Source organism: Miniopterus schreibersii, assembly GCF_964146895.1.
Source record: "Miniopterus schreibersii genome assembly, chromosome: 10".
NCBI lineage: Eukaryota > Metazoa > Chordata > Mammalia > Chiroptera > Miniopteridae > Miniopterus > Miniopterus schreibersii.
In genome coordinates, this window is record NC_138110.1 from 78,779,077 (window position 1) to 78,800,523 (window position 21,447).

At 39.8% G+C, this 21,447-nt stretch overlaps 1 protein-coding gene across 2 annotated transcripts in view; it reads left to right on the plus strand.

The window, feature by feature from the left end:
* CCDC102B (coiled-coil domain containing 102B) overlaps nt 1-21,447 on the plus strand; it is a 97,769-nt gene that overhangs the window by 16,482 nt on the left and 59,840 nt on the right. For both annotated transcript variants that reach the window (XM_081148449.1, XM_081148450.1), the window contains exons 2-4: nt 8,210-8,822; nt 11,323-11,516; nt 16,875-16,983. In XM_081148449.1, coding sequence (XP_081004575.1) covers nt 8,210-8,822; nt 11,323-11,516; nt 16,875-16,983 — 916 coding nt within the window. The remainder of the gene's footprint in view (nt 1-8,209; nt 8,823-11,322; nt 11,517-16,874; nt 16,984-21,447) is intronic.

The window sequence follows — 21,447 nt, forward strand, 5'->3', positions numbered from 1 at the left end:
ATGCTAGTTATTTGCAGGATTGTCTATTGAGCCTTAGCTCCAGTTAAATGTGTTTTATCATGGAAGTGTCTGATGAAGACACTTCCTGAATGAAGAAATACCAACTTCTTTATTTAAAATATTGCTTTACCTGACCATCAAGACAAGGATGACAATCTTACACAACTTCTTGGGGGGTATTTTTGAAACTTCTGAATATTACTATGGCAAATATTTGGGGTACTAGGCCCTCTGTAGGTAGCCCTTGACAAAGAGTAGCTGCAAATCCAAGGGCTGCCAAGTTGCCTCTTGAACTTGGGGGTGTAGAGGGGGGGGAGTGTAGGTTTCTTAAATCTGGTCTTTCCCTTGTCCAAAAATACCTATCTTGTCGCATCATTTCTAGACGTGCTCTATAGCATTTAATGAACCAATAATTTTGTGATTTGGGCCTTTTAAAGATTTTTTCTTTTATCTGATTTATAATTCAAAAGGATGAATTTTAATCTCTGCCACCAATATGGTCATCAGTCTCTACACTGATAAATTCCAGATCATAGATAAAAAATAAAGCTGACCAAACAGCATCAAACACGCCTTTATATGGGTATTGCTTTGCTTTTGCAAGGAGGGTGCTTGACGCAACGTCTGTGGAAATGTTCTGCACGGGTGTAGCTCACAAAAGTCTGAACGCACGGTAACATTGCTGCTCTTAGCTTTTTGATGTGGATCCATTGTAGCCAATTATGTAAAGAACATAATATTGGAAAATAAAACAGACTTTAAGAATAAATTTTTTTGTTAAAAATTTTTATGACTACTTTTCAAAAGTAACTATGACAATCATTTGGGCTGTATCCCCCAAACTTCATTACTGAGCCTGTGAAAATGTTCCAATGGGCTAACACAGAGCCGCCAAGTGCATTCCATCGAATGGGTGTGAGGAAATATTACTGAATCTTTCTGACATAAAAGGACTTTCTCTCGCTCAGTGCAAATTGTAACCAGAGCTGTGAAGAATTTCTGACTTAGCCTCATGCATTCTTTACGAGCACGTGTGGACGGGGTACATGGCACAGGAATTTTGCTGAGGAAATGCACAGGAAAATTGGGATGGTCTGCGGCTTTGTTCACTGAAACCCTGAACTGAATGTAAATGTTGGAAAATGTCAGTGAATTTGATATTAAAGAAAATCTATAATTTTAACAAATAAATAGCTTTCAAACTAAAAAAATGAAAGCATAAGCCTTCTCTCTTAGCATCACCTGGTTTGTAGTGGAACTCAGGGATTATTTCATAGGGCAATTTGCTCTCACTAACAATAACTATTATTTTGAATAGTTGCCTAGTACTCTTCTGTATTTTATTTTAATTTCTTTTAGCTATTATCTATGGGCAAAGTTACATTGGCCTCCATCTTACTTAATCTCTGTGAAATTATACAAAGTGAGCTAGCCACATAAATTCCAGATTCCTGGTCACCTGTCCAACTTTGGAGAGCGGTAGGATCTTTGACATGATCAGGTTTTTTGCTGTGTTCTTAAAAAAAAAAAAAAAAAGTGCACTCTTGACTGATACCCACCTGGAAATAGTAGAAAGATCATTTCATATGAAAATAAGATTTAACTGGACCCTGTAGTTCCACCACAGCTGACATTAATTTCATTTTAGTTTAAGGTCTCAATGAATGCTTTTAGCTTATTTATTTGGCATTATTAAGTTGGATTAGGTTGCATAAGAAAATGGGGATAGTTTGTTCACTGAAACCCTGAAATAAACACAAATATTAAGAAATGCTGAGGAATTCAACAAGTGCCAGGATTCCAAATAGGTAATAAGTAGCACAGATTGTTAGAAGAAATGTATATATTGTTAGAAGAAATATACTTAAGCTGTGAACACAGACCTTAGATAAAATATCCTTATGCCTTAATAGTTGTTCACTGGTGAGACATTTGAGGAATATATTTAAATAGAATTTTCTTGCACCTGATTTGCATCTCCAGGAACTACACACAAGAGTAAATTATGTTATATTCTGCAAGAAATTCTAGAGTATCTGAATCTAAATTTGTGTTTGGCAAGCAAAACACTACAAAAGCTTCGAGATGATCAGCCTGCCAGAGAGAGAAATGTTATTTTTCCAAGGCTCATTACTAATTACATAATGGCACTTTATAAAATGGACGGTGGATTGTGAATTTGGAAACTTTCTTTATTCTTTTATTCATATTCCAAAGAAGCACGACTGATCACTTTGCACCTCTGACCTATAAGGTAGTTGCTTTTTCCCTCTTAAAAGCATGGAAACGTTGCTCTTGTCTGAGAGGGTGGAAATAGCATCAACATATGATTTGGAGCTATTATTCTGAAACAGTTCATTTTAAAAGGCATGGAGTTGATTTTTATCACTAGTCATTGCCTATGAAAAATGTTTTTCTCAAATAATGTTTCGCTGAAAACCTAGACTAAAGAAAAGGCACCACACTGATTTGGGGCAGTGGTCGACGGCTTCGGCAATATTAGGTAAAGGTAAGAGGTTGAAGAGACAGGAAGCAAGGGAGAGTCAGAAACAGGCAGGGCTTATCACCTGAATTCCAATTCTTTCAAATAAAGATAATTTCTATATTTGATCAGGTGATGCAACTTGTAATTTAGTAATGACTCTTGGCAAACCTAAATATGCTTGTCTTCAAATGTTTAATTAATGATTGTCTTTTGCCGCAATGCTTTGGGGAAATACGTATCTAAGTGTTAAATAATTGGCAATATGTACAAATTTATTTTATATTAATTAGCTGTCGTCTCTGTGCAAGTCCTTCCTGTCTCTGTAGGATTCTAAAATCTCCAGTTCACAGGAAACACAGACTATAATTGTTCGTATAACTCACCACATTGTACGCATTTTAAATGTAATATTCACCCATGGGCAACACGGGAACTATGTCGACGCAACATCAGATAACCATTCCCTGTCCTTTAATTAATCACTGCCATTGTTTCATTTGTCACTGTTACAACTGCATTTTCCACATTTAGTATTTAGTGTTTTTTTGCAAAGCATTCTTAAAAATACATTATTTTTTCCTGCTCTAGATCCATACAAATGCAAACATTTTTAAACTAATCCTGTGTGCTTGCTTGACATTTAAAATATATGGTATTTCACTTTCCTGAATATTAAAAATGGATCCTCTTTTTCTCTTCTTATCAGAGTTTGTGGAATCATATCTATAGTAACAACTGTTCCTTAGCATGATGTTTTGAACCAGTGTTAATCTATTTTCTCCATACTTATGGCTTTTATTAACATCATTGTGTATGTATTAGAGGACCTAAGCTGCTTTGGACAAAAAAAAAATCTAAAAAGAGTTTCACTTAGAATTCATTTCCTATAGGTTAATGGAAAGCAATAAGTATAAACAATAAAGCAAAAATCCCTTCGGACTCTTTTATTCTTCCTTGAGAGTGTAACTTCTGCCAAAAATGCTTTTATTTCTGGTTGGCTTCACCCTTCAGATGATGCAGGACGTCGCGTCAGGGGTCTTCTCTAACTGAGTATGGTGGTATGTGTTAAATCACAACATACTGTTTATTTCCTTTATAGACAGTGGAAATGCATGATTGTTAACTTGATTTATTGCTGTTGGTTATTAGCAAGGTCCCAGGATGGCAGGAGCCATGTCTGTTTCCTTCCCTGTCACAGAGGATGCCAAAGGTAGACTTTCCACCGAGGTGCAGGGCCTCTGAGGGATGGAGGAGAGTCAGGCGTAGGTCCCCTAGCCCCAACCAAGCATGAGAAGCCAAGGTGGAGGGGATGTGTGAGAGAAGGGACTGTGCTCCTACATGCCCTCAGATCACGCAAGCATATTGTTCAGGCCGAGTTGGTAGGAGGAACACACACGACAGGGTGGCTGAAGCATGGGGCAGGGAAACAATGACAGAGGAGGTGAAGAATGGACAAGCCCAGCCCCAGCATTTCCTTAATCTATGATGAGGAGACGGAATTCACTTAAACCACAATGTCAGCTCGGCCATAGGAAAGAATGGAATCTTGCCTCTTGTGACAACATGGACGGACCTAGAGGATACTGTGCTAAGTGAAATAAGTCAGACAGAGAACGGCAAATACTATATGAATTCACTTCTATGTGGAATCTAAAGATCAAAATAAACAAATGAATACAATAGAAACAGACTCATAGATGCAGAGAACAGGCTGAGGGCTGGCTGAGGCGAGGCGCTTAGGGACTGGGTGAAAAACGTGAAGGGATTAAGAAGCACAAATTGGTAGTTACAGAATAGTCACAGAGATATAAATTACGGCATAGGGAATATAGTCAATAATATTGTAATAACTATGTATGGGGCCAGGTGGGTGCTTGAAATATTGTGGGGACCACTCTATAAAGTACCTTATTGCCTAACCACTATTCTGTACAGCTGAAACTAGTATAAAATAATATTGAATGTTAACTGTAATTGGAAAAAATGCACAGTGTCAGGATAAGTTGACTAATTGTGGTGTGATTTAGTGGGATATATTTGAATATAAAAATATCTAAAATGGAAGTCTGCTAAATATACTTCTGAAATAATCTAAGATGATGTAAGTGGAGTAAAAATAAATATTTTGAAGCTGTAGGTTTTTTGATATGGTGAGGCAATGGTTCCTGATTCAAGCTTCCTTAATCTCCAAACTGGGTTGACCCCTTGTAAGTGTATGACTTGGACTGCTTACATTAGGACCCTAAGTCCTAGTTTCTCATCTCTTGGATGGAGATAGTAGTACTAAATATTTCAGTGAATAATATTAATATGATATAAAATTGAGATTGTACTTTTATTAAATTCAGAACTTTTAAATAAATCTTATTTATCTATTTCTATTCTTTTTTTAAGTACACCGTTTCTCTTTCAAAAGAAAGAAACTGAAAATATTAATTACTACAATTCCAAGGTGACATATTAGTGACTTATAGAGCACTGAGGAAAACTGTACCCTTGCCTGAGAGACAGCCTGGCCAGCCAATCCACAGGCACTTTTCCATTTAATGGCCACAAGTACTGAGCATGATGTATGATATCTCTGTCTCCTTTTACAAGTGAGGATCTGAGTCAAAGACAGTTTATGAATTTGTCTAAGGTCATCTGTTTAGGAACTGACAGAGTCAGAACTTGAACAAATAGAGCCTGGAGCCCAGCCTCTTACACATTAAGCTCCTCTTTAGTGAGAAATAATATGTTCAGTAATATTATCTATACATCATATGCCCATCAAATTGTATTTATTTGGTTCTGTACTGCATTCAAATATCCTTGGCAGTAATCATGGTAGCCTGATTGTATGAACATTTTTAATAGCTTTATCTAGGTGTAATTGATACCGAATACTGCCCATATTTAATGTGTACAATTTGATGAGTTTGGACATATGCATGCATACACCCATGAAACCAGCACCCTAATCAAGGTAATAAACATACCCATCACGTCCTAGAGCTTCCTTTTGCCCTGCCCCCAATGCAAAAATCAGAAGAAGAGGCCAAATACATCAAAGGCTTGTGCTATAATCACTGACAAATACTTTCATTGTCATCTGAAATAAAACATGAGTGTGCACACATACGTAAAGGGAAAACAAACGATTTAATAAATACACATGAGGATCCAACATCCCCATTTATGCTTGTTGATGAAACACCTCAGAACAGGAAATACTATTCTAGTTCAAGGACTGAGTGATTAAACCCCACTCAGTCTTGCTTAGTCAGATGTAAAATATACATAGTTAATTGGAGGTAAGAGCTCCCTGTACCAGAATCCAGTTACAGAGCCTTCAAAACACCAATGAAGTAAGAGTTAATGAGACATTTTTAAAGACATCACAGTTTCAAGGTCCTGATCTATTTTGAAAAATGGCAAGGATAAATTTAAGTTTAATATGCTGAAATAAATTCTCTGTCTTCATTTTGGAATTTCAACTAAAAGGAATAATCCATTGGGTAGTAAATAATGAATATATATATATATATATAAACATATACATGAATAGATCTTATATATAATATTTGGTGTGCCTTTAATTAACAGTTCCTTTTGTGCTCTTCTGTTTTAATATTGGTCTTGGTTTACTAATTGTCAAAGAAATTTGGTCAATTATATGCTCATTTACCTCTGAATTATAGTAAATAAAGGGAACAATTGCTCCCAATCAGCATTAATTAAAATAAACTTGGACACACACCAATCCTAACAAAAATAATTGCAACCATGAATCCATACTATTGTCATAAGTAGTGTAATAAGGAGTGAATTGCTTTGGCACCTCTACAGAACACTTGTTAAAATGTGTGTGTGTTTGTTTTCCTACAACTGAAAGTGATATGCATTTAATATTATATAGTCATTTTTTACAGAATAGAGACTTACTTTGTAAGTTGTTGATATAATGAAATCCCTTCAGTTGATTTTTTTAAAAAGACAGTTTATGATTTTAACTATATAAAATGAAATGAAAAAAGGAGAGGATTTTTCATTTCCTCTTAAATAGTTATAGATCATAAACTCTTTAGAATTAATTTCAGGTACATAAATTGTTGATTTACACCAGAATATCTTATTTGATAATAAAAAGGGGTAATCTTACACAAACACAGAGCTTTATTAACTTGGAGATTAACCTGCATATTTTAAGCATTTATTTTAAAAATTTCAATTGCTATATCCTCAATATAGCGATAATGCTGTGGTAAATAAGTAATGGATCTGCGTAATTGATAAGAAGCATTTTCATTTACAAAATTAAATTTTCTTTTGCTATTTTGTATGGAAAGCTGTTACTATTTATTTAATTGATTGATTTTTAGAAAGAAGAGGAAGGGAGAAAGAGAGAGAGGGAGGAAGAGAGAGAGACATCCATTTGTTTTACACATTCATGCATTCATGGGTTGCTTCCTGTATGTGCGCTGACCAGGAATCGAACCCACAACCTTGGGGTATTGGGACAGTTCTCTAACCAACTGAGCTACTCGGCCAGAGCTCCCTGTTTAATTTCTTGATAAAGCTTTGAAAGTGCTAAGACTCTCCGGTGTTGTCTGAGCTGAGAGAGAAGACTTCAGTTGTGGGAGACAGTGGATCCCTCCTTTGGCTGTGCTCTGAGAGCACCCTGTCCATGGCCTACGAGGCTAACCCTGGCCTGACACATAATATGTACTAAAAAGATTGATTGAATAAATAAATACAGTCTTATACTGTTAATTATGTATTTTTATTATATATGCTTATCTCATTCTCTGCACTATAAAATCTTTAAGGACAAAGACCATGTGTTAGTCCAAATAGTCTCTTTTTGGAACTTATCATGACACATTAAGCATCGCAGGAATTAATTCATGTAGCAGGCAGCCTTCCGACTGCACGCACCAGGCAGCTCGATGCTCTTAGCTTACGTAGGGGCAGGAATCTTGCTCAGGGAGCAGGAAGCCAGCGGCGCACCCCTCGTTTCAGGGGGACCTCAGTGAGCTCTTCGCTGCTCTGCTCCGCCACTTTCAGCGCCACAGGTGGCAGCTACCCTCACCTTCCTCCAGAAGCACGCCTTTGCTCAGGCAGGAAGAGAGCAGAGGAAAAAAGGTTTCTCATTCTCTGTTTTCACATTTTTGTAGACGGGAAATTTCCCAGCAGACTCCCCCTCACATCTCACGGGTAGAAGTAGGCCATGGGCTCCCCTGAGACCATGGAAGGGTCAACGAAATGAGGTCACCACGGAGGATTGAGGCCAATCATGAGTCAGCCTCCGAGACTGGGACAGGGGGGCAGAGATGAACAAATTATGCATTTCACCCAAACAAACTGAGCTTCAGTCACTAGCAGGGGGAAGGGGACCGTCGGGTAGTAAACGGACTCTGTGTTATAATATATGTTGCATGAATAGAATTAGAGTTGTTAAAATGAATTTCTCAGGTCCTACGCTGTCCACAATTGCGTCTTCATATTTTTTACTTGTAAGTTTTTGGCAAGATTCAATATGAGCGACTTCTGTTTCTTTGAGGATAATTACAAATGTGTAAATTCCTCTCTATTTTTAGTTATGCTGGAAAAGAAAATATTCGATATTGAAAAGATGCATTTTTTCTTCTTCAAATTTTATAAATGTAAGTCTTGCTTTAGTAACTGCAATGGAAATTCAAAAGTTAATTATGGGTGTGGTTTTTTTTTTTGGTCTTTTCTTAGGCCTGAGAAGATGAATTTAGATGCCATTTATAGGTTAATTGAGGAAACACAAATCTTCGGGTTGCAGCAGCCATCGGTTAAGCCACCGGGGGACGCTGTAGTGCCTGCCTCGGGCTCCCGGGACACCTGTGACTCCCGTTGGCCCCTTCATGGGCCACAGTGTCATGCGGCGCACAGCTCCTGGGCTCGCTGCAGCGACACCAGCGAGTGGGACATCTGCGAGGAGCTTCGCCTGCGGGAGCTTGAGGAGGTGAAGGCCAGAGCGGCGCAGATGGAGAAGACCATGCGCTGGTGGTCGGACTGCACGGCCACCTGGAGGGAGAAGTGGGGTCAAGTCCGCGCCGAGAGGAACAGCGCCAGGGAGGAGGGGAGGCAGCTCAGGATGAAGCTGGAGATGGCGGTGAAAGAGCTGAGCGCTCTGAGGAAGCAGCCGAGGGCCCCCCAGCACAGGGCGGCGCTGGAAGCTGGGGGGGCCCGGGCCCAGGCGTGTCCAAGCGTCACAGACACGCCCTGTGCACCAGGGGACCGCTTTCCCGCGGGCTCACACCCACGTGAGTCCGGCAGAGAGCGTCTGGGAGACAGAGACTTTCCCGCAGAGACCTCAGACAGCTCGGTAAGGGAACAAACGCGGGGACCCAGGGCCTGGGGACATAGGAAGCCGGGTGCAGTGGCGGGAGAAGGAATCACGAGCCCAGGGGGACTGTGTTCCTTTGCCACAACTGGTAACGCAGGCGGGTGGCTTCAGACAGAGAGCTCTAGAGGCCAGGGGCCTGAGATCAGGGTGCAAGCAGGGTTGGTGTGTGGCGAGGCCTCTCTCTTTGGGGTACAGACGGCCGTCTTCTCCGAGCGCTTTTACACGCTCTTCTCTGTACGTGTCTGTGTCCTCTTCCTATAGTGTCATCACTAGGCCCACCCGAAAAACTTTATTTTTTTACACTTAATCACCTCTTTAAAGACCCTGTCCCCAAATACAGCCACATTCTGAGGTACTAGGGTTTAGGACTTCAGCCTATGAAATTGGAGGGGACACAATTCAGCCCGTATTAGTGATCTTACTTTTTTTTTTTTTGCAGAAATGTATCCAGCATTTTTTTATGTCAAAAAATATTTGGAGATATTTCTCTCCATTTACCCTTGCTCCGTCAATAATATTATAAATTATCCATAGAGCAGTTTGAACTTTACCCAAGGTTTGGAACCCTCACAATTAATTCCTGTAAAATGGGTACCATAGGCCGATACCTTCAGGGAATGCCTCACACTACCCACTCTTGGAATTTCTCGGTAGTCTTACTCTCTTGAAGTTCTTAAAAGTTCCGCATGCAATAAACTTTTAAAAACCTTTATTTAATCTAGTAGTTCACATACATATTTATCTACAAGTTATTCCTCCCGCACCCTTTTATTAGGGTGGTTTAAAAAATAATAAAAAAATTAAATAAAATTTTAAGCTTTTCCATGATGTATGTAACTTACAGTAGATGTAAATTTCATTGTAAATGAAAAAATTTCAAAGATTGCAACATTCTAATTACTTATGTTTATTCAGCCTTCCAGGTTTGTTTTAAATATATTTTTAACTTGATAATCTGAGCTATTAGTCCTGTTGTATACATCTTTGGGAAAATGGTATATAATCTCAAAATTCAACTGTATTAACATATGTATTTGAATGTAGTGATGGGGATGAGGGAACAGCTCACAGAAGTTGCTCTGAATGTACAAATTATTACAAGTAATCGACACTTGTGAGAATGTGATAGATTCTCTTCACATATATTTTGCTGAGAAATTTTCAATATCTTGGGACTCCACTTGGAATATTTTTGTATTGTTGGTGTCAAGAACATTGTTCATAGTGGGTACTGATTAAATGTCTATATGTTTAGGAAGAAAGATAGTTACAGTTCCATGTGACGGTAGTGAAATAAGTATTGACTGCTGGAAGTTTCAATTAGCTGTTTCTGTTTCAATCAGTTTTCCTAACAACTCTGAAGATACTTATGTATGAACGGATTGTCATATGGTATTTTCCATGAGAACAACATGTCTTATTTTATTGTTTTTTCAGAACGACATACATAATACCCATTAATTGTTGAGAGAATGAAGAGATGAGTCATACTAGTAACCTAACATCTATGTACTGTTTTTAAAATAAATACTAAAAATGAAGTATCATTAAGATTTTATTTGAACTTGGCTTTATCTCACTTTAAACCCACAAATCAGGGCAAATTTAAATTACAGACAAATATCTATAGCATGGGTCTGGCCAAGTTTTGGAATTATGATGTAAGATTTCAAAGCAGTGTGCTGCTCTGATAAATGATGCTCACGTATATTAAAATGTCCCATTAAACTCTGTTTGAGATTTAACTAGTGATCTAAAAAATAGTTGCATAAACAAGCCTATTAAAACATCGGAGAGTTCCTTGAAAATCCCTTCTCCTCTGCCCTGCAAAGATGTTAAAGCGTAATCAGCTGGCTTCCCTTTGAAACTCTCAAGTGCCTTGTGACAAAATAAACTTTAAAGAGAAATTCATAAACTCATTAAATAGCTCTCTGCAGCTGTTAAAGTCCACGCAGGGCTATTTTTAGCTGTGATTAAAAAAATAGAAGTTAAACCAAAAGTTAAAGCAGACTTTTGAGAAATGTATTTGATTATAATAAGGTAGAAAGAACATAGAAAAAAAGGTGCTTGTAGAATGCAAGTTAAAGTTTGGCTGTATTACACTATTAGAGCATGGTAAAAAACTGAAAATATGCATAACCCCTAGACAGACAACGGTGTGGTGGCGGCCAGAGGGAAAGGGGGTGGGGGGAGGTGGGCAAAGGGAGGGAAACGGGGGGGGGGGGGGGGAAGAGACTTCGCTTGGGGCGATGGGCCACGATGAGCGTGCGAGGGGGGATGTTTGGTTGAGCTGTGACCTGTACGGTCTTGTGAACCAATGTCACCCCAATAAATCCAAATTTAGAAAGGGAAACGATGGATTTGATCTTGAATCATACTGTTTATTTCCTTCCAAAAATTTGGAAATAGTCTGCATGATTTTTCTTCTGAGAGATGTCAAATTTTAACAGTAATAATTGTTTTATGTTCTTCCTTCCAGGAAGGAGGTTTGGTTCTTGACCCATTAAGGTTAAATGAGGAGGAGAGGCCCCCCCTGGGCTGTCCCGATGCGTTGGAGAATGGTGGCTCCGAAAGCTGCCCGGGGGAACCTGGGCTCGGGCAGGCGGGACCTGAGGCTGCAGCTCTGCGGGGCCGTTTGCACGCGCTCCAGACAGTCTTGCGGAGGGAGAGGCGGTGAGTAGGACGGTCCTCGGGCGACCCCGGCCCCCACCCCGGCCTCACTTTCAAACCTCTCAAATGTCAAGTCCAGCAGGCTGCCCATTTGATAATGCATTTTACCCGCGGCGGGTGATTATGTTCTAATCTTTAAAAATGTGTTTGCTATACTATAGTCATTTAAAAAATTTTGAAGAACCAGTTATAATTTATTAGTTTTCACTCTTTCATCACAACGTTGTTCTCATGAGGTATGTGGCTGAAACAGTGTATTGTCTGTGCACGGAGCAATCGAATGAAACTGCACTAATACTGGTAGCAGACAAGTCACGGTTCTGTGCGGCCGTGACCGTTCTTGGTGCAGAGGGAAGAGCACTAGTCCTGAGATTCAATGACCCGGGGACTCATCTTGGTCCTGACATATTTCTCTCTATTATATTTGCTCAGCTAACAGATGCTATTTTGTTCTCGGTAAAACTAAGGCTAACGATGCTGATGTTCCAGTTTTCTATTGTTTAGTAACAGAACTTCTCAAACAAGGGCAATTGAAACAACAGCCACCCTGGGTCTGTTCAGGGATCTGGAGCCTTCTTTCCTGGGTGTGGCAGCTCAAAGGCGGGGGGCTGACGTCATCGGATCCCACACTCACTCTGGATGGGGTGTGGATCGTAGTGTCACCTCGGGCCTCAGTGGTAACACCTGCATGTGGCCCACCCTACTGTCCCTACAGCTTCTGGGCTTCCTCGCGACGTGGGGCTAGGTTTCCAGGGAACATCTAAAAGGCGCCGAGAGAACTGTACGGTGTGTTAGTGACCTTGCCTCTGAAGTCACTTAGCATTGAAATAAGCCAGGCAGCGAAAGACAAATATCACATGATCTCGCTTATACGTGGAATCTAAAGAACTTAATAAACTGATGAACAGAATAGATTCAATGACATGGAAGCATAGATGAGACTGATGAATGTCAGAGGGATGGAGGAGGGCGGGTGGGTGGAGGGGGGAGAGTAACAAAAGAATTTATATGCATATATATACAACCCAAGGACACGGACAATGGTGGGGAGAGGGACTGGGAAGGGGGAAGGAACGGGGTGGAACGGGTCATTGGGGAGAAAAAGGGACATCTGTAATATTTCAAACAATAATAAAATTAAAAATAAATAAATAAATAAATAAATAAATAAATAAATAAATAAAAATTAAAAAAATAAAGTCACTTAGCATCACTTCTGTCATACCTACTGGGAAGACAGTCTGCAGGCTGAAGAGTTCAGGTGAGAGGGGGCGCCCTCGACGGGAGGAAGGTCGAAGTCAAATTACAATACGAGCACCTAGATGCGACCACAGTGGCTGCCACCCTCGGAAAGTGCAGCCAGCCACTGCGTCTCTCGCGGCATTCTTACACGGATCACAGATAGTGCCTGGGAAAGGGCCGCTGATACGAATTACTCTGGGTGCTTCTGTTGTTCCTATCTGAGGGAAGACATATGAAGCCCTTTAAATTGTGGTCCCCAACTATGATAGAGTGATTTCAGTTTCCATGGGTTAAATGGATTGAAATAGGGATAAATATATGCACAAACCTTTCACAAATACTATATATTTTATCCTCCATTCCTTTTCTGTCCACTAGAAGTTTCTTCTTAGTCCCTCTGACACTTATTCATTCTACTAGCTTCTTTAGATTCCTGGTCTCTACCTCACGACACGAATGGATTGTGATAATACAAGCATCTGTGTATAGAATAAATACTCGCTATTCTAACACCAACTATGCATCTGTAACAGAGGCAATCAACACGAGTGGAAAAGGGGGTAAAACTGGAGTAATTTTTAGGCCTGTACCCATATTAACAATTTTATCTGGAACTGTAGGTCTCGGTCAAGGTCTACACTCTGTTTTATTTCTCGAAGGATCTAACTTTTCGGCGGCTTTAGGCCTCTCTCAAACCCACACGTTACTTCACTGCCATAACCGGAGCAACCTGAAACTGCACGTCCTAGAGCTAAACTCCCCAAGGGGCAGTTTCCACGACACGCGTGTGTGTCTTTACTCCCTCGCTCACACACAAGTACACGTCCATACATATTTGGCTTCCTTGGAATAAATGAACAGCCTCTCTGCAGGTAAATTCTCCAGTTCTCGCACAGGACCAGGAGAAGGGGGCCTGTCTTCTCGAGCCCCTCTTTCAGGAGCCGTCCCACGGAGGCTGTGCGTGAATCATCACCACGTGCGGTCCACGGGAGGCCCTCGCAAAGCCTGTTTCTGCCACGGGAATGTTTCCCAAGGATACAGCATATATTGCTGCCATAAATCTGCCTGGTCTTTCAAATTCCTCCTCCAGCGGGGGCTGGCGTTGAGCGGATGTGAACATGGATTCGTCTGTGTTCCCAGCTGGTGGGAAAATGCTCGGCCGGGAGCAGGGAGTCAGTGGGAGACCCGAGGGCCCATTCCCACCGATATCGCCGCGGAGCTCGTCGCCCAGCTCAGCTTTATTACATTATTGCACTCGCAGCTCGGGTCGGTTTTCTGTGTAATTATCTGAGAATTTGCCAAAAGCCTGCGCTTTCGGTGTTGAATTAAGAAAATCACCGCCAAGACCCGTCCCAGGAGCTTTCCCCTGTGTCTTCTACCAGGAACTTGACAGCCTCGGGTCTTACGCCTAAGCCTTCAGTTCACTGGAGTTCCGTTTTGTGTGCTTTGGCCATTTTCACTCCCCAGTATCTATTTGGTGTTTCGGCGGTTGTCCGCCCAACGAGACAGGGTCCGTTTTTCCGCACAGGCCACAAAACATGCTAGTAAGTGTCCCCCTCGGCCTCCCCTCCCAGCAGGGTGCAGACCTTGGGCCTGGGAGCAGGTCAGACGTAGCCACCTGATCGTCACAGAAGCTAGTGCCCCGAGGACCAGGGCACCCCGAGGCCCTCCTGGTGGGAGGAAGGCAGGGGTGGTGGCTGTGCCTCATTTCCCAGGAGTAGTGGCCTCCGGTCCCCATGGACACCGCCCTGGGTGCCCAGCGTTGGCATCGAAGCCCTGCTGTGCTCTCTGTACCCTGCTGGGGGCCTCCGTGGGTGCTGACGGGGAGGTTTCAACGGCTTTCTGTTTGTTACTTCTGGCTTCCTGGGCTCCCCATTTCCTTCTCTGGCTCCCCAGAGAATCTTTGAACTATTAATACCCCCGTCCTGCTTAAACTGGCTAATATGAATATATGTGTTCATCAGACACTTAATCGATACCAGTTCCGGGCATGAGAGTGGACTTCGTTTGTGGAGGCATCAGCTTCGGCCTTGGTCTCTGGTCCTCCCGGCTGTCACCAAGCTTAACAATACTCTTTAAATCTCTTTTCTAATTAAAGGAGCTCTATATGGCTTTGGCTATTGGCTGAAATGTGTTAAAAATGAAAGATGCTGAAAGGTGTAACTATAAATAGTTGGGAATGCAATCAGAAAATGGGAAATGTGTAGATCATTGAAAGTGTATTTATAAAAATTTTTATTACTCATTGTTTAATACTTAGCTTAACTTTGGTGCTAATAGAAGAAATGGACATCTAAATGTCATTGCAAGTTAATTACTTCTGTCTGGTACAAACATTTGACACGAATAGGCCTTTAAGAAAATACCAATTGGATATTTTACAATGAATTTTCACGCTGTTTATAAATGGTTAATATTTATTCCCAGATATTAATGTTTCAGGAATTTTTATCCCTGAGAAATATTTTATTTAATCTTCCCATTTAGATGTCTGAATTTTATGCCTAATTATTATGGCATCGTGATAGTTTTACAATGTACCAAAAGATTGCATAGAAATATAATCATGCTTTTCATAAAAGTTGTTTTGGTTCACTCTTTAATTTTTATATTCTGCAAATTTTATGTAATTTAGCAATCTGATTTTTTAAAGTTTATATCATCATATTAAATACTATATTTTTGCTGAGTTTATCTTACTTTAGTTTTTTAAAGAATTTGTCCATAAAATATGCAGAATTTTTAGCGTAAAATTATGGGTTTTTTTCTTTGCCTCCTTGTAGTTCAAATAGTATGATAGTTTAAGTTTAACTGTACAAGTAATCAGTTATGAAAATCTTTCTAAAATATAGAATACATTGATTTGGCCAGAACGTGAAGGATTTAAAGAGCTCCCTCTGCTGAGGAAATTTAAGTGTGCAGTGTCCTTGACTCTTGCTTGCAGAAAGAGTCACAAGCCTTTTCATGAGGCCATACTAAAAATATTCAAGAATCACGTCACCATTAATTTTTATGAATTACCTGTCCTCTCACATCTCTGACTAAATTTTACTTTTTCCATAATAAAAATACAAAATTTTCTTATTACTACTTACTTCATTTGATATATACTGAGGAATAAATGTACTATATTTAAGTATTACTAATTTGCCTTAAATAAGGAATACAAATAGTTATTCATTTTATATGCTTTGACAAAATTACCTTATTTTTATCTTACGAACTGACTTAGAATATGTATGCTAAGTCTAGGTACAATCTAGATATAGTTATATGTTTAGAATGTGTCTATATTTATATGGAGCTAAGATTTAAAGTTCAATAAATTGTTCAAAACGTTCTTCTTGAACTTCTTATAGCATCTTGGAAGGATAGATACTCCAGTAATTATGATGACCTTTTTGTGGACTGGCATTTATTATACAGTTATAATAAACCATTTTTATGTTACTCTGAGCTCTTTTGGCTAACATTATAATTTGATTCATTAAAGTATAATGTTAAAAGCTGGCACTGATGTTTCAACATGTATGATTTTGAACTTGTATATTTAAAAATGTAGACTTTCCTCCAATTTTCAAGTCTAATTTTTAAATTATTCTATTTATGAGTAAAATAATTCTCAAAATTATTTTTAAGGAGAAAATTTATTAATGTATGCTTCAATGCACAAATGTAATTAATATTCTTTAATAAAATTGTTACTGTTCTATATATACCTTTTCCTTTACAAAATTTTTTTTAATTCCTTGGAAAAAAACATTCCCATATGTTTTTTTTCCCATATGTTCCAAAATTTTGTATTTTTATTATGGAAAAAACATTCCCATGTGGCTCCAGTAAATTAAAATACAGGAGAAAGCAGGCAGAAAGTCAATTATTTGGGTACTGGCAAAGCTAAATGAAATATATTTAACCTACCATAAAGCTAATTGACAGAATAACCCATTAAACTGAGTTTTAGTCACTATAATTTTTGATAAATCAAAAAAGCATTTCTGTCATTACTACGATCATCTATAAACACAAAAAATTAGGGAAAGAGCACATCTGACCTTGAATGCCCCCTAAAGTGGTTTTTAAATCGTAAGCCTGTTGTGCTTTTAATTCTCTGCTTAGAACGCGCTCGTCTCTGGAAAAAGAAATTGAGCGGCTGGAGGCAGCTGTGTCTTCGTGGAAACAGAAGTACGAAGAACTGCGAGGCTGGCCGGCCGCAGGCAGGACAGAGGTAGGGGACAGGGCCCTGAACCGCTGGCTCCGGGCACCCAGGGTGCTGCCGAGGGGCCATCGCTCAGCTGCATCCCTGCTGAGCCACCGCCTGGTCCTTTTAGGGTCAGATGCGCTGGCCCCCGGCTCTCACTGTCCTCAGGGCCTCGGTCCTTCCCCACAGGCACCACCCGCAGGGGCTGCAGGCTCCGCTGGTCTGGAGGGAACCGCCGGCCTTTCCCAGGGCATGCGCTGCCCCGCGCGGCCGCTAGTGGGCGGTGCAGACCCGCTTCTTCCTAGACAAGGACTCCAACGCTTAGGCAGCAAGGGTTTCTTTTAAAAAAACCTCTCGGTTTGGAGTTGGCTCACAAAGTGATGCGTCTATTTTAAAACGTTTAATGTTCTTCTATTCAAAGATGGTATTTTGGGTGTCGAGCGGGCAAACGTGCGTCTTGAATTGCTTAACAAAGCTTTATAGGTGAGTCAAAAAAACAAAGACCAATGTAGTATTTTACTGATAAATTGGGTTTATATTTTGATGCCCAGACAGAAATATGTATTAATGCATATGTGGTATTTTGACTAGGCAAAATTGGGACAGGGTTGTTGTAATAGTAAAAAAAAAAAAACCCTCAAAGTTGCTCTGGAAATTTTGTTCAACTGTTTGCCCCTTTGAGTGGGGGTTTGAGATAGATGAGCTGGGGATCTGAGAAATGAGTGAAAGCGACGAGGGATGAAAAAAGTTTTTATTGCAGATGATGAAACCTTAATTTAAACAGAGATGAAGGAAAACACTGTTTGAATTATTTACATGGGTGTTATTGTTAAAATACGTCCCTTTACACTTCCTAAAAATGAACTTGTGCTTTCCTTGGGGCCTTTTTAAAGAGGTGTGGTGTGCACATATATTTAAGTTATTTTTGTAAAATATTATAAATTTTTTTTAAAGTTAGAAACTGAATAAATAAAAAGACTTAGTCACAGCTTATTATTTATATACACTTTGTTTAACTGTTTCACAACAGGTAGTCACAGAACAAGATTTTTATGGTACATTTAGAAATGGCCTTTTAGCATAAATATAAGTGTAAAATATTCAAACTTTCTGTGCAGTTGACTTGTCATAAAAGTGGTGTCATGACACATCCTTTGTATCATACTTCATACGAATGCTCCTTACTCTACTTTTTCAAAAATCCTGAAAACAACTTTGCTTTCACTGTAGCTCTTTGTCTCCTGTACAAAAAGTTTGAATACAGTGTGGTTCCCTTTTAGATGCTGAAACTGTTAGAAGCAAAAACACACCTGGCTAGGAACTGCTGGTGGGAAGACGGGTAATTGCCAGAGTTGGGGGGAAATGTGCTTAACAGACCAAGATTTTTAAAAATGTGTTTGAAAGTCTGGTGAGCTTCAGAGGGAAATCATTCTTAGGTCACCGACATTTAGAGGAGAGTGAATATAAGAATTTAATTGTAAAATCAACTAAGTATTTAAAACGCAGCCCAGACAATGAGCGGCGAAGACGATTACATTGGAAATGATATTCCCATGCTGAATTTAACGCTCAGTCTGCTTTTCCCTGGCAAGCCCGTAAATGCTGAGTTGGGGTTAGATGGTGAGTTAGTTCCAAGCGTCTGAAATGAGCGTTTCTATGAAATCTCATCGTCTAGAAAATCAGATGTTCATGTCAGTGACAAGGATTACAAGTAATGTTTGTACCTTGCCTTGGGGATAAGTGACTGATTCTTCCCATAACGGAAGATTTGTCTGCTACCATACTGCAAACATTTAAAAACTCACATGGAGCCGAAAAATGAAATGTAACTTATTAATCTTCTCTGAAAATGTTGTGCTTTTACCTGGTATCTTTTAAAGGATTTTATTGAGATATCTTTTTATATGTGATAATAACATTTCTAGTAGTTTATAATGTACAGTGTTCGTTTGTAAAGTTTTATAGTAAATACTTATAGAGACACAGGCTTCCTGGGGCCTCTCTGTGGTGCTAACAGCTGTCTGCGAAGCCTTAACTCAAACACCTCATGAAACTTTCTGATTTGGGGGGAAATAGGAGGCTAGAATTACAAGTTATACGTAGCTAAAACCCTACACAAACACCTCCACTTTAAAAAGATTATGTCATATGGGAGCTATTCTGCATGGGTCACGAAGGTCCTGGAAGATGCAGGATTTCTCTCCACCTCCTACCTGCCTCCTCCTGGTTCTCAGGCCCCCAGACTTGGACTGAGGGCCACCACCAGCTTCCCTCGTTCCCCAGCTTGCCGACGACAGGCCCACAGATCCTGTTCCTTTCAGTGAATGTCTATCTATCTACCTAATCTATCTAATCTATCCATCTATCTATCTAATCTATCTATCATCTATCATCTGTCTATCTATCACCTATCTATCATCTATCATCTATCTATACCTATCATCTATCTATATCTATCATCTATCATCTATCTATCTATCTATCTATCTATCTATCTATCTATCTATCTATCTATCTATCATCTATCTATCTATCTATCTATCTATCTATCTATCATCTATCTATCATCTATCTATCTACCTATCTATCATCTATCTATCATCTATCTATCATCTATGACTCAAACCAGATCTTGTCACTGCAAGTCCTTGTTTTTTTCTCAACAATTTTTTCTTCCTTTGTCGGTTGTGTTATTGTCAGGGAAATAGCTATGTGCACTCCTAGTTAGTAACATCAACTACGGCCTGACATCTATACTTTATTTAACTTGTTTTTTATATCGATTAGGCGATTGCCTTAAAAGTGATTTTGTTACGTCTTATAGAAAAAAGGTTGTGCTAAAAGAAAGGTCCTTGATGTGGGGTGATTTCAGTTTTGGAAGTAAACCACGTGAGGGTAAAGAGGAGGAGGAGCGCGATGCCTCCTCGGCAGACGCGGGTCTACAGAGAAGCTGATGTTTAAGGCCCAGGCCCTTCTCCATGGCCCCTCCCTGGACCTCAGCAGAAGTCCGAGGGGGATGTAAATATGACCCTATGCTTTGGTGTCGTTTGAAAGTAAGATACTCGAGACACACTTGTTTAAACCTCTGTCTTTTCCTTCCTTCCCGGCCCCCTTTTCTGTTGGCCACCGAGCAGCTGTGGGAATATTTTGGGTCTTGCCAAGTATACGTACAGTTTGTATACAGCGGAACATACTTATGGATTTGTTTATTATGTATACCTAGTCAAAGTTCTTTCCTCTCAGAAATATATTTGATAATGTGCCATACTTTCGAATAAAACTACATGAAAGATAATTTCTTAGAAAGCCCATATTTGTGGGTTACAAACTTCAAAGAGCAACTATTCCAGAGAGCAAGTGATGGCGTGGGCTTGTTTACCCCTTTCATTCAAAGAAAGATAGCAACTATTCTGGAAGGAAGACTAGACCCTCTCTATAAAAATAATATTATAAAATCACTGTCATAGTAAAAGTTGATGCACCGTAAAAATCTAGAAAAAAATGTTAATTTTTAGTTATTTAGTAGTTAGTGCTATTAATTTATATCATTTTTTAGGATTTTGTGATATTTGATGGTATTTGACAGCTTTCTAAAATTAGTGAATTGTTGTTTTCTCATTTTAAATAAATATTCACCTCTAGTCCTAATTTGCATGGTTCCTAAATTATAGAAAATTCAAGCTCCAGAAATCCTGAATTTACTCATGTTCCTCAGCTTCCCTTCGCTGGGCCTCAGAAATTTCCCCAGGTGGCCCTGCTCTGCATGTCCCTGCCCAGTCCCCATCCACAGGTACAGCATCACTCACTTATTACAAGGGGTTGTTTGCTGTTTGCCTCCTCCCCTGGGAGTAATGACCTTGAGGACCGAGACCCCTGGGGGTCTCCTCCAATGGTCCAGGGTCTGACTTAGTGAGGAGGGGTCGCTAGATACTTGAGCATGGACTTAATGAAGGTGGTAATGAACGTCTTAGGGCAAGGGAAGGAGAGCTGGGGGAGGATTAGACTCTACTTTGGCCTATTTCCCATTGTTCTGCGCCGTCTTCCCCCCGCCCCCCGCCCCCCGCCCAGTATAGAGATGGCTTTTGCTGGTTCTAAGATATTGCATTATTTACACAAAGAGGTGTAAAGTCCCAAAGAAGAAAAGTGGTTTTGTCAGCTATTTGGTTGTGGAAAAGATTTGCACAATGCAGGCTCCAATCTCCAAAGATTTCAAGAAGGCCATATGCTAGGGGAGAGCAGGGACTCAGTCACAAACTCTGTCACCAAACCACTGAAAAGTTATGTAAGATGGAGTGTTTCCAAAAATAACCTGTTTACACAAAAAGAAAACAGCATCATATGCATTTAATTAAACTTAAATCATAGGTTTAAGTGCCATAGAAAGAGTTTGGGAGCTGTGACATTCTCAAGTTCACTGTGAATCCCAAGCTCCATGTTAAGTGACAAAATACCGAGAGGAGTGAGTGAGTGGGCTTTTTTATTTTTCCTAAA